Source organism: Macrobrachium nipponense, chromosome 11, assembly GCF_015104395.2.
Source record: "Macrobrachium nipponense isolate FS-2020 chromosome 11, ASM1510439v2, whole genome shotgun sequence".
Lineage (NCBI taxonomy): Eukaryota > Metazoa > Arthropoda > Malacostraca > Decapoda > Palaemonidae > Macrobrachium > Macrobrachium nipponense.
This window is the reverse complement of record NC_061087.1, coordinates 92,500,456-92,517,590: the sequence shown is the minus strand read 5'-3', so window position 1 is coordinate 92,517,590 and position 17,135 is coordinate 92,500,456. Positions and strand designations below refer to the sequence as shown.

Genomic DNA, 17,135 nt, shown 5'->3' with positions numbered 1-17,135 from the left:
TTCGTATGAAACTATGTCATCTGATAGTATGTTCATATGTTCGAACTACTGTCTGTTCCTTCATAACTTGTAACAGAGATGGTAGACGGGCAGAACAGAGTTAGCTATCGTCATTAGAAGACCTGTACCTCTTTACCTAAGCTTTATCATGTAGAGGAATAGGATTAGCCATCATCATTGGCAGAAGCGATCAAGCTATCGTCATAGAAGACTTGTACGATCATACCTGATCTTCATCATGTAAAACTTCAGAAGAATATACTATTTTTATACCTTGTGTTTTCTACAAGAACCTCACCGAACCATGAGTTTAACACATCGTCGTAAAGATAATACCGACTTCGTAAGTGATCTACAAAACCCCAGACACTCCATTGAAGATGGAAGTGCAATACCAACCGACTTAGCGTATAGATTATCGCTAGTCTAACATTACCTCATAGGGCGCCTTATCATACAAGGCACAAGCCCTAATATATGTAAGAGAAATGGAGAATAATCATCCCAGCCCAGTTGGTAAGTCAGTAGCAAGAAGACCCCAGTCTTCCTTCTCCTCTACTTTCTATTGTCTCACTCAGTGCACCAAACACTGACTCAAGGAAGACTTTTCTATTTTATTTTTTTTAACTGAGTTGCATTTGATTGTTTTCATGCTTATCATTATGTTAAATTTGTGAAATTTTATTTTTTATGAGAATTGGTATACAGTGGGGCCTCGCTTAGTCACGGATCAGCAATCACGGATTTTCCTTGGACCACTTCTCAGTCTATATCACTGGTATGAATCCCTGGTAGGCTAAGCCTCGTCCGGTTCCGATGACCAACAAATGCATGAACAGATTCACATTATGATATTAAATATTAACTGACAATAAAGGTAATAAAACCATTCTCACCTTATATATTATTGGCATATCTTCATAATATGTAGCCTATTCATGGAATAATCCCACATCATTGACATCAACTTGTAGTTGAGCGGCCAGCAGAAATGTAAACATTGAGTTACACTTAACAGTTAACAGCACCTTTGTCATTCTTAACCTTTTAGAAATGTTAATAGTATTATTGTAATTATAGTAGTAATAACATTTAGGAAAACATTAATTTTCAATTCGAACTTCTTTATTGTTTTGGTATAACGTAATCAAACACGGCAGTCATACAAACGATAATTGTCATAGATTATCGTATTGTTGTTTGCGATCGGCGACGAAGCTTAAACATAATAAAACCATTTTACCTTATGTATTATTGTCATAATTATATTCATAATAAAACGCATATCTTATATATTATTGGCATATCTTCATAATAAAAAGCTTCTTCAAGGAATAATTCCTTGGGGAATGCATTTTTCAAAAGACAAAAATACACTATATGTTTACAGCATGCAACGATTACTTTAGTTTGATGTGATTACATTAATATTACAGTATGGTACTCTAAGCAGTACAGTAACTATTTTTTTTAATCATAAATGTATATTCATTCACGAAAAAAATATGTATGACCACCGTGACGTCACCAAACCTAGTCTCGTTCGTACACAATATGATAGTGGTTACACCGTTCTACAACTACCGATATGTACGTAAGTATCCTCTAAATTCTGTCATAAATCACTTACTTTTTTGTGGAGCCCAAATACTACGTATAGCCCGGAAAATTAACAAAATCGCGAATTTTATCATAGAGCAAGATTCACTAATTACTGTGTTTTCTTCTTCTTTTCATAACTAAATGACTTTTAGGATACACTCATTTACAAATGTTCAAATACTCACTCTCTCTCTCTCTTTTATCACTGGCAGAAAAAACTATAATACTGGATAATAACAGTATACAATAGAATATCTTATCACTATCCATGTTTCATTTCTTATCACCATAAAAATATTTCAAATACAAATTTCATTATGTATTTCTCGAGCTAAACTAATAACAGTACGCTCGTCCTAAGCTGGTCTCTCAAGCTATTCAACAGTTACTCTCATCCCAAGCTTCTCTCTCTCTCTCTCTTTTATCACTTGCAGAAAAAACTATAATACTGATCTATTATTATCGTAAGAAAAGAACAAAAAGGTCTTTTATTCTTTCTGTAATTTACGAAACTGCTTCAATACAACTTTTATAGTTGACTCAATGATTATCACATTATAACAGTATACAAGAGAATATCTTATCACTATCCATGTTTCATTTCTTATCACCATAAAAATATTTCAAATACAGATTTCATTATGTATTTCTCGAGCTAAGCTAGTATCAGTACGCTCGTCCTAAGCTGGTCTCTCAAGCTATTCAACAGTTACTCTCATCCCAAGCTGCTCTCTCTCTCTCTCTCTCAATAAAATATGAATTACTGAATCATAATACCATAAACTATTATGTACAAAGTTAATGATGATAATAATTCCATTAATAAATTCATTTCTTTTGGCAACTAAATTGTTTTCCAAAATAATTCTTTCGGTAATAAACGTCCATCAGCTGATTCTAAACGTAAACAAAAGACAAAACTAGATTTTTATTGCTGTATTTTGCTGTTTATACATTAATATTATAGTTGGGTGCTTTAATCTTTACAGTAAATCATGTTTTTTATCTAATAAATGTTCATTCACAAAATAGATATACTATGTACTTTTAGTTTGGTGCAGCAGCCAAATCATGAAAATGGAAAGGAATTGTTAGGTAATATACTTTTGTTTGCTGATCTGATGAAGGGGAAATTGAAGATAGGAAAGAATAACTTTGAAACTGTCTTGAATTTAGTTTAAGGTGATAGTTGAAGACATATTTGGTGCTTGAACTAAAGTAGGCAGTTATAAACATTGAAATAGTGGTCTTGGGTGGGTTAATTATTAAAGTAGGCAGTTTAAAGCAATTTTTAGGGGGGGTATCAGGATAACACGGGTATTTACTTATCACGGGGGGTTCTGGGCCCTATCCCCTGTGGTTATCGAGGCCCTACTGTATAGCAATTTTACGTACATATTATAGCAGAGATTTTACTGTTTCTTCATCTCTCCTCAATAATATCGTGACACATGATAACTTAAAATCATTCATTCATAATTCCTTAAAAATATACACTCCCTCCATCTCAGTTAGCTGTGCATCACCGCAATGGCAAATAATTTTGTTACCCGTTAATGCTAAATTTTATTGTGAAAAGCTTTGTACTTTCCTTTACTATTTTGGTTATTTTCGGGATAAATCACACTGGCGTCACAAAACCGAAGGTCAGAAGCGAAAATCATAGGCGGTTTGGAGATGTCCAAAGTCACCTTATTAAGTGGATGAATGTTAAAGTCCTGTCCTTAAAAAAAAAAAAAACAATTGAAGGCACGCAGAAGTTGAACATGGCACCAGTGTATTTATTATGGAGACGAGTTACTTTTACAGTTGTAAAAGCAATTGTCACTAGACAGGTATTTTACTGTAACAAAAATAAGTGATTTGGGCAAATTGCGTATATGTAAGAGAAAGGGAGAATAATCATCCCAGCCCAGTTGGTAAGTCAGTAGCAAGAAGACCCCAGTCTTCCTTCTCCTCTACTTTCTATTGTCTCACTCAGAGCACCAAACACTGGCTCAAGGAAGACTTTTCTATTTTATTTTTTTTAACTGAGCTGCATTTGATTGTTTTCATGCTTATCATTATGTTAAATTTGTGAAATTTTATTTTTTATGAGAATTGGTATATAGCAATTTTACGTACATATTATAGCAGAGATTTTACTGTTTCTTCATCTCTCCTCAATAATATCGCGACACATGATAACTTAAAATCATTCAGTCATAATTCCTTAAAAATATACACTCCCTCCATCTCAGTTAGCTGTGCATCACCGCAATGACAAATAATTTTGTTACCCGTTAATGCTAAATTTTATTGTGAAAAGCTTTGTACTTTCCTTTACTATTTTGGTGAATATCTTTAAATTATACCACTCACTCGGTGCACGGAACACTGCCTTAATTAAGACTTTTTTGTATTGTTTCTGTATTGCATTTGATTGTTTTCATATTTTATCGTTGTTAAATTTAATCTGAAATTTCCCTTTTTTGTTTAAATTATTATTGCTTTTAAATACATAGTAATATTTTAACTTTTTCTTCTCCTTCTCTCCTCAACATATCAACACTCCCTCTTTCAGTCTCAAGTCAGCTGCGCATGACATCTCCAGTGACGTTCAATTTTGTACAAGTTTTATGCTAAATTTTTTATTGAAGTGCTATATATCAATGTTCAGCAAGAAAATATGCCATTAAATTTAAACCAAGTTGTAGCTGAAGCCGAGAAAACTGTTCAAGCTGCTAATGACTATTATCGTGTATCGGCAACAAGATAAAACTCGAGTAAAGTTATGCCATCAAACACAACCACAGATAAAATCAAGAAAAAATAATTTTCACACAACCACAGATAAAAGCAAGAAAAAATCATTTTAATAGAAGCAAGAAAAAATCATTTTAATCAACTAGGCTGGAAACAACAAATTTTACTGTTGTTTTCACTCAAATAAAAGTTAACTAACGCTAATAGTGAACAGAATCACTTATTTTTTTACGCAATAACCATGCTCCCGACGCAATCTGTTAAGGAAAATAATTTTGTTCACAACAAGACTTATTCAAGTCATATTTAGGGTTACAGTTTTGTCATATAACGAAAAATTACCTTGTCTCATATAAGTATCTAGATATTCGTTTATGCTAACTAGAAGCAAGAAAATTTGCACAGAATTGAGTTAAGTACAGTGAAATAAACTCTTACTCACCATCAGCTCATTTCCAAACCAAAACATTGATGGCTATGTTATTATTTCATAGTACAATAATATGAGAATACATACAGTATTATTAAATACAGTGAAGAAATGTACAACTTAATAAAAGATTCATGGAAAAGATGAATACTTGTTACGTTTGTAATTATATGTAGCCATCAGCAGCCTGACATCGCTCAATTATGCCGATGTCGGAACAAAGCTGATTCTTGTTTTGTGTCCATTTCTTTATTATAATTATTATTTTTTTTTTAATGAATTACCAGTCAGAATGTATTGAACCTCCAGAATTGGCTTATATTAACCCTTAAACGTCGAGCTGGTATTTCCGAAAGTGTCTCCTGTATGCTGGCGGGGTTCCAGAACGAGCGCCGAAGCGGCAAAAAATTTTATTTTTAAAATCATAGCACGCTTAGTTTTTAAGATTAAAAGTTAATTTTTAGCTCCTTTTTTTGTCATTGCCTGAAGTTTAGAATGCAACCATTAGAAATGAAAAAAAATATCATTATCATACATAAATATTGGCATATATGACAGCGCGAAAAAATTTTTCATATATAATTGTATACAAATCGCGCTGTGAGCAAAACGGTTAAAGCTAATGAGTTTTTTCGCAGTATTGTACACTAAATTGCAATAATTTTGGCATATAACAAATTACAAAACGATCAAAGCAACACAGAGAAAATATTATCATAATATGATGCATGAATTCGTAACACGAGGACGTAAAAAAAAGCGGGTTTCAAAAATTCACCATAAATCAAAATATTGTGCTAGAGACTTCCAATCTGTTGAAAAATGAAGGTAACTGATTAAATATTACTAGACTGTATGTGTTGTAGCTTACAATTGCAGTTTTTTATCATTTCGGTCGAGTTAAACTTGACCGAAGGTCGAATTTTTTCTATTTATCAAGATTTATATGAAAATATTTCAAAACTGATAAAAGCTCCAACCATGAGTTATTTTTTGTCGTATTCTACATGAAATTGCACACATTTTCATATATGAAATTTTATGTAACAGCTAATATAAAATGGTGCAAATATTACGACAAACTGACAAAAGAATTTCTGATTTTTTTTGGCATAATTACAGAGAGGATGTAAGGAAAGTTTTTTCATAAATTCACCATAAATCAAAATATTGTGCTAGAGACTTCCAATTTGTTGCAAAATGAAGGTAAATGATTGAGTATTACTAGAATGTAAGAGTTTTAGCTTACAATTGCGTTTTTCGACAATTACGGTCGAGTCAAAGTTGACCGAAGGTTGACATTTTGGCACATCGAACGGCTAATATAGATCAGTGCAAACATTACGACAAACTCACAAAACAAATTCTAAGTTTGTCGGCAGTTACCGCGCGGACGCGAGGAAAAAGTTTTTTTCAAAAATTCACCATAAATTGAAATATTGTCCTAGAGAATTCCAATTTGTTGCAAAATGAAGGTAAATGATTGAATATTACTAGAATGTAATAGCTTTAACTTACAATTGGGTTTTTCAACCATTTCAGTCGAGTCAAAGTTGACAGAAGGTTGAAATTTTGGCACTTATCGTGATTTATATGAAAATATTTCAAAACTGATAAAAGCTACAACCATGGGTTGTTTTTAGTTGTATTCTACATGAAATTGCGCACATTTTCATATATAAAATACTATGTAATGGATTATATAAAAAGGTGCAAACATTATGACAAAAACTCAAAAGAATTTCTCATTTTTTCGGCAGTTACCGCGCGGACGTAAAGATTTTTTTTTATTTTCACAAATTCACCATAAATCGTAATATTGTGCAGGAGACTTCCAATTTGTTGCAAAATGAAGGTAAATGATTGAGTATTACTAGAATGTAAGAGTAGTAGCTTACAATTGCGTTTTTCGACCATTTCAGTCGAGTCAATCTTGACCGAAGGTTGAAATTTTGGCACTTATCGTGATATGAAAATATTTCAAAACTGATAAAAGCTACAACCATGGGTTGTTTTTTGTTGTATTCCACATGGAATTGCACACATTTTTATATATAAAACTTTATGTAACGGCTAATATAAAACGGTGCAAACATTACGACAAACTCACGAAAGAATTTCTTATTTTTTCGGCAGTTACCGTGTGGACGTAAGGAAAAAGTTTTTTTCATAAATTCACCATAAATCGAAATATTGTGCTAGAGACTTCCAATTTGTTGCAAAATGAAGGTAAATGATTCAATATTACTAGAATGTAAGTTTTAGCTTACAATTGCGTTTTTCGACCATTTCGGCAGAGTCAAAGTTGACCGAAGGTTGAAATTTTGGCACTTATCGTGATTTATATGAAAATATTTCAAACCTGATAAAAGCTACAACCATGGGTTGTTTCTAGTTGTATTCTACATGAAATTGCACACATTTTCATATATAAAACTCTATGTAACGACTAATATAAAACGGTGCAAAAATTACAACAAAGTGGCAAAATAATTTCTGAGATGTGTCGCTGATGCTTTTTAGCGCGAGCAGATAGAAATTCCTGAGTAACACTTGTAAACAAAACAACTGCTTGATCCGTGAACTCCCAGCATCCCTCAAGGCGCGTTATTCAAAATTTTTCGCCAAGTAGGCCTATAACTATTTTTCCGCGAATATTTAAAAAAACTTTTTTGAGTAGACGTATTTTACGTCAATTAAGCACACGACAGACAATTTTCATCTATGTAAAACATGTCTAATAGGCGTTTAAGGGTTAACAATTACTGTACAGTACATGTAGTATAGAATATACTGTAGGCTAGGCTACTGTATTTATATGTATAAGATATACCATAGTATATATGCTAGGCTAGGAGAATACCTGTAGTATGTAGGTCAAAAAAAGAGAAAAAACAGCAAAATCTTTTGCTCTATTAATATATAAACAAAGTCTTTCGCTTTCTTAATAAATACAGTACACAAGTCTTTCACTTTATTAATAAATAAATACATACATAGTGCACTGTGCTATGTAAATACATACATACAGTGCACTGTGCTATGTAAATACATACATACAGTGCACTCTGCTATGTCTTTGTTTATGTCAACAGACGTCGTCTGCAGCACTGATGCACATCACGCACAAGTTATTTGAAAATGTTCGGGCGCCAATTCGCATTAAATAAAAATTGTTGCATTTTTTTAAACATTTTAAATATTTTCTAGGTCACATTAAATAAAAAAAGTGTTAATTAAACACGCGTTAATTGAGAGGAGACTGTAATGTATTAAGCTAACCTTTAAATGAAATTACAGTAACTTTAATTTCAGTTAAAAGTTAGCTTAATATTTATTTGTTTGTACGGTGTTTTTACATTGCATGTAACCAGTGGTTATTCAGCAATGGGACCAACGGCTTTACGTGACTTAAGAACCAAGTTGAGAGTGAACTTCTATCACCAGAGGTACACATCTCTGACCCCTCAATGGAATGCCTGAGAATCGAACTCGCGGCCACCAAGGTGAAAGTCCACGACCATGCATGATTAGGGTAATATATAGTGTTCTACTCTCTAGGAGTAAGCATTTATCAGCATTTTTATAGACTGTACCAAACCTACGCAAAAACTTTCTGCCCCCACTTCCTTATTTATCTGCTCTTCCAAGGCTTGTAATATCTCCATAAACGTGCATGCTACAGAGTCTGCAATCATAGTTCATCCGTCAACACCGAAGATGTGATAATGGAAGTAGGCTGTGACGTCACGGCGGACGCTATGTTAGATTTGTGATGTTACTGCACTTGATGGAAGACTGAGCAGATACTGATGGAATCCCTGCAAGGGCCACACACTTAATACCCTAATTCTGTGACGTTGGAATCATATGCGCCGTTGCAGCTGTCGAAGCACTGGCCCCCAAAAACTGCAGAGAACGGGGAGGAGGGACACTCATAAACGGATAACCCAGAGGGAAGAATGATGTCATATAGTAAGACAACCACCCATCTAACATTGGTACCCCTAATAGGCCTAACGCTGCCCACATCCCCGCCAATGATGGCGATGCTCTCCCTCTCCTTGAGGAGAAGGAAGGAGCATAATTAGGTACAAAACTGCCGAAATCCCCTCCTGATGCCTCCGACAGCAAATCATTAGAAGAAACTGAAGGGGTTAGGGGAAGCATCAAATACCAGTGACAAATATATGGAACAGCATTATGCATAGTCGGAACAAAAGAAGCTGAAGACTCTTGGTCATCGGCATCTCCTTTCTCTTGGACTGACCCTTTCATAAAACTTTTTCCATTGGTCCACCAACCAACAATGATATTTTGAACATGAAATCACAATTTTTGAAAGTAAATTGTATTTCTCCTAACTATACAAACCTGAGGACCTTTACATATGGAATTACTTTCGGCATAGCTGGAATTACGGCCGTTAAATTCTTGAACAAGGTGGTTAGGCAGTAACTACCGTGTGGCAGGCAGGTAGGCTAGCCTGCCCAGATGTAAACATTCCACTTTGCCTTTCGGCCCAGGTTCAGATTGAGGTGTGGCATGAGGTGGGCATATATGTAAAGGACCTCAGGTTTGTAGTTAGGAAAAATACAATTTACTTTTAAAAATTGCGATTTGTTCCTACACGATATGCAAACCCTCGGTCCTTTACATAGGGAAGACTCACTGATTGGTGGGAGGAATATGAGTGAGCCTCTAGAACTAACTGGAGTTCTGCACACCTAGGCTACTCTTTCTGGTCGTAAGAGCGAGGAGTGCCCTGCCTGTGACAACTTGATCGGAGTATAGGTGCTGCATGATCAAGAGTCAGACTTCTGGCCCTTTTCGAAATGAGAGGGGAATCGTAACTCATCCGAAAATGGGCTGTAAAGAATATTTAGTCAGAGGCATTAATGAAAAATTCTGGGAAGGGTTTGTATTATTGCCAGTCTCCTTCCTCCCCTTGCTAGAGGAAGGAGCGGGACTGCTTCTATGATTCTGATAAGAAACATAGAAAGGAAGCTCTATGTGTAAGCTTACCGCATCAAACGTCCGACCAGCCAGTGTAAGTTCGAGTCCTATCCTCAACCCGAAGGAAGAGGAGTGGAAGTCAATCCTGTTCGCCTCACTCCTACCAGTGTAGCCCAAGGAGGTTGAAGGGACAGGTGTGGGAGACCTGATGCTCCTACCCTGCCTACCAGCAGAACCGGTAGGCTGGGAGGACTGCAGGCGATCGCCAACCCGTGGTGGTGATCACGCTGCAGGTCTGGACCAGCAGTCTCCTCACGGAGAAACGCTGGACCGAGGACGGTGGCGTCGTTCTTGTGCGTCAGGGGAGCTCCTACCAGCCGTGCGTGCCTTCCGGTCCAGTGACTGGTAGCGTATCAATGCTCCTACCCTGTCTACCAGCATAACAGGTAAGCTGGGAGGACTGCAGGCGATCACCTGGTAGCGTCCACTAACGCGGTGAAAGCGAGCACCATCCTCACGACGCGCCATGGTCCCATAAGTAGCCGAAGCTGTTCCTGGATACCGGGGGGACATCTTCTTAACCTCGCCAGGTGAACGGTCTGGTGGGACCATCACGTCAACCCCGAGTACCGAACGATCGCTGCGCTAGCAATCGCCGGTCTGGCGAGCCATTTGAGCGACTCCTACCATCCTTCCGCTCCGTGCTTGGGTTCCGATGGTGAGCGTACTCAGCCGTCTGGACCTTGGCTGCACGGTCACCCATATGTGACAGTATACTTGGTGACACTCGAGAGCAAGCAGCCCTGACGGTTCCTGGTCCAGAGGTACCAGTGGTGGCTGGTACCTCCACAGTCCCAGTCTTCTTCTTCCCTGAGGAAGGAGACGGGCCCCGTTCCCGGAGGAACGGGAGGACCAGCGGAAGACCCACCTGTCTCGCCGGAGCAAGACAGACCCTTAGAAGTCCCTGTGCAATAATATAGGAAGTAAAGGAGGCAGCACCATGGAACATATTGCATGCGGATGATATTGTTCTGTGCGCAGAGAGCAGGGAGGATCTGGAAATCTGGACAAGAGAGGATAGGATCTGAAATAACTACATAAGGGGGTTGACTAAGGTGGTGGAAGTAACAAAGAAATTGCGGGAGGGGAGGCTGAGATGGTATGGACACCTATTGAGGAGAGATGAGGACCACGCTGGGAGACATACTATGGGGATGGAGGTTCAAAGAAGATGATGAAGAGGGAGACCAAGAAGGAGATGGAAGGACTGTGTGAGAGGAGACTTACATGAGAAGGGAATTGATGAGGCAGAAGCGCAGGATAGAAATAGATGGAAACGGCTCATCCGAAACGGCAACCCCATATAAAAATGGGAACCAACCAGCTGGGAAGAAGATGATCAAACACTATAAACATATTTAAAAAACAGAAACAAAAACAGAAAGATCCCACCGGGAAAATGATCAACGGCCAGTCAGCAAAAACTCACAAACACACATCTTCATGGTAGTTACTGCCTAACCACCTTGTTCAAGAATTTAACGGCCTTAATTCCAGCTGCGTCAAAAGCAATTCCTTATGTAAAGGACCGAGGGTTTGTATGTCGTGTAGGAACAATTAGTAATTGTACATATATTTTCTCTGCACCTACTGCACGTTGGGTGAGGATCCGTAGACACCAAAGTTAAAAATCTTAAACAAGGAAACCCACTCCCAGGCATTTCCCGTTTCTTGCAAGACCCCAAATAAAGCTCTGTTAATGAGGCAAAATTCTCCATGATCTCTCACAACTTATGTAACCTACAAGATCACACACACTGAGTACACACTGAGAAAAGAAAAAATGGGCAAACTAAACCGGCTTTAGAGATAGAAACAGGATGCCCATGACATTGTGGGAGCTCCCAAATACACCATGAATAAGCAGAGACGCCAATAGTCCTTGGATTACACAAGTTTTCTATTAATTTTACCAGATTTCAAGCTGTCGCTAGAAGATTATCCTAATGCCAAGACCGGTTTGTTTCATATATGAACAAACATGAGTTATCTTAAATAGAGATTACCTTAATTTAGTGAAAATATATCGAGGACTTGCAGCATCTTTGCCTCCTTGAAGTCTTGTACCAAACTGACCAATTGGTTGAAGAAGATTAATGTTATTGGATCCTACGAAGTTCTGTGCCAAGTTAATAATGGTTGACATCAATGAATTTTCACCATGATGGTATGCTGAATGCTCAGCCACTGATCCAGCAAGCTGAGCTACCTTCACTTCTCGCTTATCATTTCGCTTCATGCATGTGTACATCACCTTGAAGAAAATGTGATAAATTAGGATACAAATTAACAACTTTTAATACAGAGGGAGAACTATAGACAGTTCTAGGAATAAAAACTACAATAGGAAATACAAAAAAACTAATTTCATGTACTGAAAAAGCACAAAATAAAAAGGTTAGCCTCCTTTACTATTAAGAACAGAATACTCTATGTTCATTCATACATGCACATTTCCATCACAAATGGCAGATTATTATACTTATTTCAATACAAATCACATTCATATGGGATATATTATTGTAGTATCCACCTAACAGTTATTGTAATTTCCTTCCCAGAAACAAAAAGAGGTAGAAAAGCTAGGAAAAAATATTTAAAAACTACAATTAAAAAAAAATTATTTTCAGTACAAACCCAATATTGACATTTGTCTAATTCAGTTTTCTTGAATCCTTGTCTTTCCTTACAAAAATAACACTTAAGACCATCTGCCTGCAGTGCAATTTATGAGGGGGGAGATAAAGTTGCAGAAGCCTGCCTAAACTGCAATTTAGAAGGGACGATTAAGCCGCAGAAGAAACTATAATTTAGCTATTAAAACAGTTCTACCAAAAAGCCTGGCTTTATATCAGCTAAGCACCCAATGTTGTGGTCTCATAATAAAATAAGGTTTTATATATACTTACCAAGTAATTACAAGGCTTTAGTTTCTAACTAGCATGACAGTTTAAATTCAAAATTCACAGCAACGCGTCTATTGTTTAGTGCAGGTGACAGCAACTCCCACTACAGACAACACCAGGAATGACTCAGCAAATAGCCTCATTCTGTTTATGCTTATGTCAATCAGAGGGGAGGAAGGAGGGCTCCAATCATGTAATTACTTGGTAAGTAAATATAAAACCTTATTTTATTATTATATGTTGTTATTATACAAGTAACTTACCATGTAATTACATAGCTGAATCCCACATTGACAGGTGGGATAAATGGACATATTTTACTCCAAACCATTAAGAGATAATGAATTAGATATAGAAAATTTGTTAACACTGAATACGATGCTTGTAATTCCTTATTAGTTAAGAGACCCTGCGGTAGAAACTGACTCTGACTGGTGCTCAGCTTTGTAGCGAATTAGTCCGGAATGAACCAAGTGATTAGAAGACTTGATTATCTATCTACAGAAAAAAGATTCTTACTATTGAGAGGCAGTAAGCATGGGACAGCTCCTGCTTACCAATACACATTAGAACTGTGGTCTTGTCTGAAAGGCTACCAAAGCCTGAGTGTTCTAATCTTAGAGGCCGTGAAGAACTTAATGGCGTTTTCAGTCTGCTAAAAACATCTGAATTGGATGAAAACTGGAGAAGTTGCAAAAAATCTCATAAAGACTGTCCAACCAGGCTAACTTTGGTGGGCACCAAATTACAGTATGGCAGACAGGAAACATCCGAAATTCCAAGAGATGAGACTAAATATCCAAAGGACTCTATCCAGCAGCCCTGTTGTCAGTCAAGAAAACTAAGACTTCTAATAAACTTGAGGTCTAGATCCATCTAGTCACTCGAGGAAGGAAAGACAAGACATTTGTCTTGCTTCTTTAAATAAAAGCAGTTTCAATTTTAAAAAGACTTCTAGGATGACTAGCAAAGAACCAAATAAGAGTCCCCGAAAAAGTTTATAAACTCTGACACAGATGTCCTTGTCTGGGGATAGACTTGATCCCTGTGTAATCCTAACTGGCACATATATCTAATGAAGGATATCTTTCATTTAAATTAATGGCAATACCCTTCATAATTCGTAGACTAAAAAACTAATAGGTTTTCATCTTATCATGATGTTAAGTTTTACCCACTGAAAGTTGAGGTTGTCAATGATCAAGTGTGTAAAATGAACTAAATGCGTAAGCTCAAATTGCACTGTTCGCTTCCCTTGTTTTCATTTGAAATACCACATTTCTCCCTCTTAAAAGGTAGGCACTTGTATGACTATAATTTACATGTTGCCGTTGATTATACATGTTTTTGAAGTTTAGTCAGTATTATTTTTTTATTATTTCACTGCATTGGTGAAACGTGGGAGTCATTCATTTATGAAATGTAGTACTTTAAGCAACATGTTTAATTTTATATGATGTTTTATAACATAACATTATGTTTTGAAGCGAAATCATTTGTGTTGCGACATAATAGGAAGTGATGTCAATGGATACAAGATGGCGGCCATGTGAGGTTCAAAAATGTTAACAAACTGTTAAAAATCAGCTAGGTGTTTTGGTGTGAACTTTGAATAGAGCTGTCAGTGTTAGGTTGTTGTTTGTGCATTGTAAGTCTAGTTGTGTTGTTTTTGTGTTCTTAAGTTGGATTATATAGGAAGAGCAACGTGAACAGGTGGGCAGATTGCATTATTGTAGCATACTGGACGAGTTAGGATAGGAAAATTTCAGCCATAACGCTTAAAAGTGTTCTTTTGTATTTTTACTTTGATGTAACAGCCAATTACCAAGAATTGTTATGGTACTACTAAATAAGTTGCACCATGTTGAGCTTGCAAGTGGTTGCAATTGTAACACCAACAGTAGGCTAAGATGTGTGATATTCATCAAAAGTTTATGAAAATGTCAACTCATGAGTAAAATTTCATGTAAAGTCAGGTTAACTAAGCCGTGTAAGTTAAGTTAGGATAGAGCATAGCATAGCCTAGGATAAGGACTGCATGCTGTTTGGTACAAGATTACTGCCCTAAATGAACTTTTGTATTACAGGGCACCAGTATGAAAACCAGTGCTAATTCTAACAATTACAGAAGGAATACAATTAGGAATAAGTTTCTTTCACCTACAGTTACTCGGGAGGGGGCGGCTCATTTTTGCACTATAATATTGAAACTTGCAGAGAATATTCATCTATATGCACAGAATACCTCAACCAAATGTTGTCTCCCTAAGTTGATTAGTTTTTTTCCCCTCTATTTTTGAAAACTATCTCCTCCCTTAATTATGAATCAATTTGAAAAAAATAAAAACCAGCATAAAGCTTACAGTATATAAAATAAAAAAAAACAGCATATTTCAGTTAAATTTGTTTTTTGTCTTATTCATAAAAAAATTGTTGGAAAAAATCAAAATTTTCTGATTTTAATATATTAATTTTATTTTTTCTTGGCGATATGAAAAATGAATTAAGTTTTTTATTTCTACAATCATCCAGAATTATAATACTTTTTGATTTTTCAAAATTGGTTTATAAATAAGGTAGTTAGCATTTGAATAAAATAAACACTACTTTGAGAAAAAGCAATTATGTCATGAGCTCTAGCCCTCTCCTGGCTATTTGACCCCATGTCTTCTGTCATGTAGGCATTCCTTACCCCAAACGATATTGTATTCCTGGACGCTTCCTTCTTGTTCTGTCCTGTACTTACGAACAACCTCCGGCACCCCAGCCTGAAGTGTCTTGTCCTTCTTAAGTACTCTCTTATTACACTGACGGGGCACAGAAGCATCTCATCTTTGTCATTGTCTACAAAGTTTACCAAGGAAGGTATGGAAAAGGAGTCGAATCTGCCGTCAATTATTGCTGGGTTTTGAGTCTTGGCCATGAATTCTGGAACAAACTCGAATACCATTAACTTCCAACCTCTCGAGTGCTTTATGAGATATGACAGGCCATGTAGCTCCCCCACCCTTTTGGTTGAAGCTAGGGCCAATAAGAAGACTGTCTTCAGGGTCAGGCTCTTTCTGTGGACTGCCTTAGTGGTTCGTAGGGGGGTTTTGTCAGACTACTCAGTACCATGGTCAGATCCCAATCTGGAGCTATTAGTTCCTTTGGTGGACATGACTGTTCAAAGCTCTTCATCAGCATGGCCAACTCCCATGAAGACGAAATGTCCACACCTTTCATTCGTAAGAATAAGGCTAGAGCAGCCCTGTACCCCTTCAGTGCAGATACAGACATACGCCTTTCTGTCCTGAGATATACCAGAAAGTCTGCTAACTGCTGAATAGTGGTACCGAGTGGAGACAAGTTCCCTCTACGACACCAATCACAGTATGCCGACCACTTTACTTGGTATACTTTCACAGTTGATTTTCTGATATTTCCTGCCATCTGAGTTGCTGCTTTTTGCGAAAACCCTCTCGCTCGGAGGAGATACTTGACAGTCTCCACCCGTGAAGTGATAGGGACTTCACTGACTGGTGGTACCTCTCCATGTGCGGCTGACATAGTAGGTTGCTCCATGGGGGTAACTCTCTCGGCATGTCTATTAGGAATTCCAACAGGTCTTGAAACCACTCTGCCTTTGGCCATAAAGGAGCTACCAGGGTCATTTTGAGGTTCTGAGACCGCATTACCCTGTTCAGAACCTGACGGATTAGACAAAATGGAGGAAATGCGTACACGTCCAGATGAAAGGGCTGTTGCCTTGTATAATAAGGCGCCCTATGAGGTAATGTTAGACTTGCGATAATCTTACACTAAGTCGGTTGGTTATGCACTTCCATACTCATTGGAGTGTCTTGGGGTTTGTTGATAACTTACAAAGTCGGTATCTTCTTTGGTTATGACGACGATGTGTTAAAACTCATGATGATATCTTCTTTCTGATGTGAGGTTTCTAGTAGAAAACACGAAGTATAAAAAATACATATATTCTTCTGAGATTACATGATGAATATCAGATAGGATTGTACAGGTCTTCTAATGACGATGGCTTGATCGCTTCTGCCAATGATGATGGCTAATTCCACTCTGACTACCATCTCGGTTACAAATCATAAAGGAAGCAGACAGTAGCTTGAACATATGAATGTACATACAGATGACATAGTTACAAATCATGTAGGCTGTTTGAATTATAGGTTGCGGTAGCTGTCTCAAGCAGGAAGCTTGGACTAATGTTTTTAAAACAAATGAAGGACCACAGGTGACGGCACGTCATCTTAGCCTACTTTATTGTATACGTCATCTTAGCATACTTTTTCGTCTCTGGTCTGATCACATTCCTGCAAGCAATCTGGTTGACCTCATAGTTTTAGTTTTTTATATATATGGAATAACATTCCATATTTTTATTATGTAACTCTTACATAAAAGCTCGGTCGGCTACAAAC

General features: G+C 37.0%; 1 protein-coding gene across 4 annotated transcripts in view; it reads right to left on the bottom strand.

Moving 5' to 3' along the window:
* Positions 1-17,135, bottom strand: part of LOC135207288 (DNA topoisomerase 2-alpha-like) — a 190,279-nt gene that overhangs the window by 106,450 nt on the left and 66,694 nt on the right. For all 4 annotated transcript variants that reach the window (XR_010312949.1, XM_064238969.1, XM_064238960.1 and 1 more), the window contains exon 12: positions 11,800-12,047. Coding sequence is in view for 3 of the 4 variants with exons in the window: in XM_064238969.1 (XP_064095039.1) it covers positions 11,800-12,047 (248 nt within the window). In the remaining variant the exon portion in view is untranslated. The remainder of the gene's footprint in view (positions 1-11,799; positions 12,048-17,135) is intronic.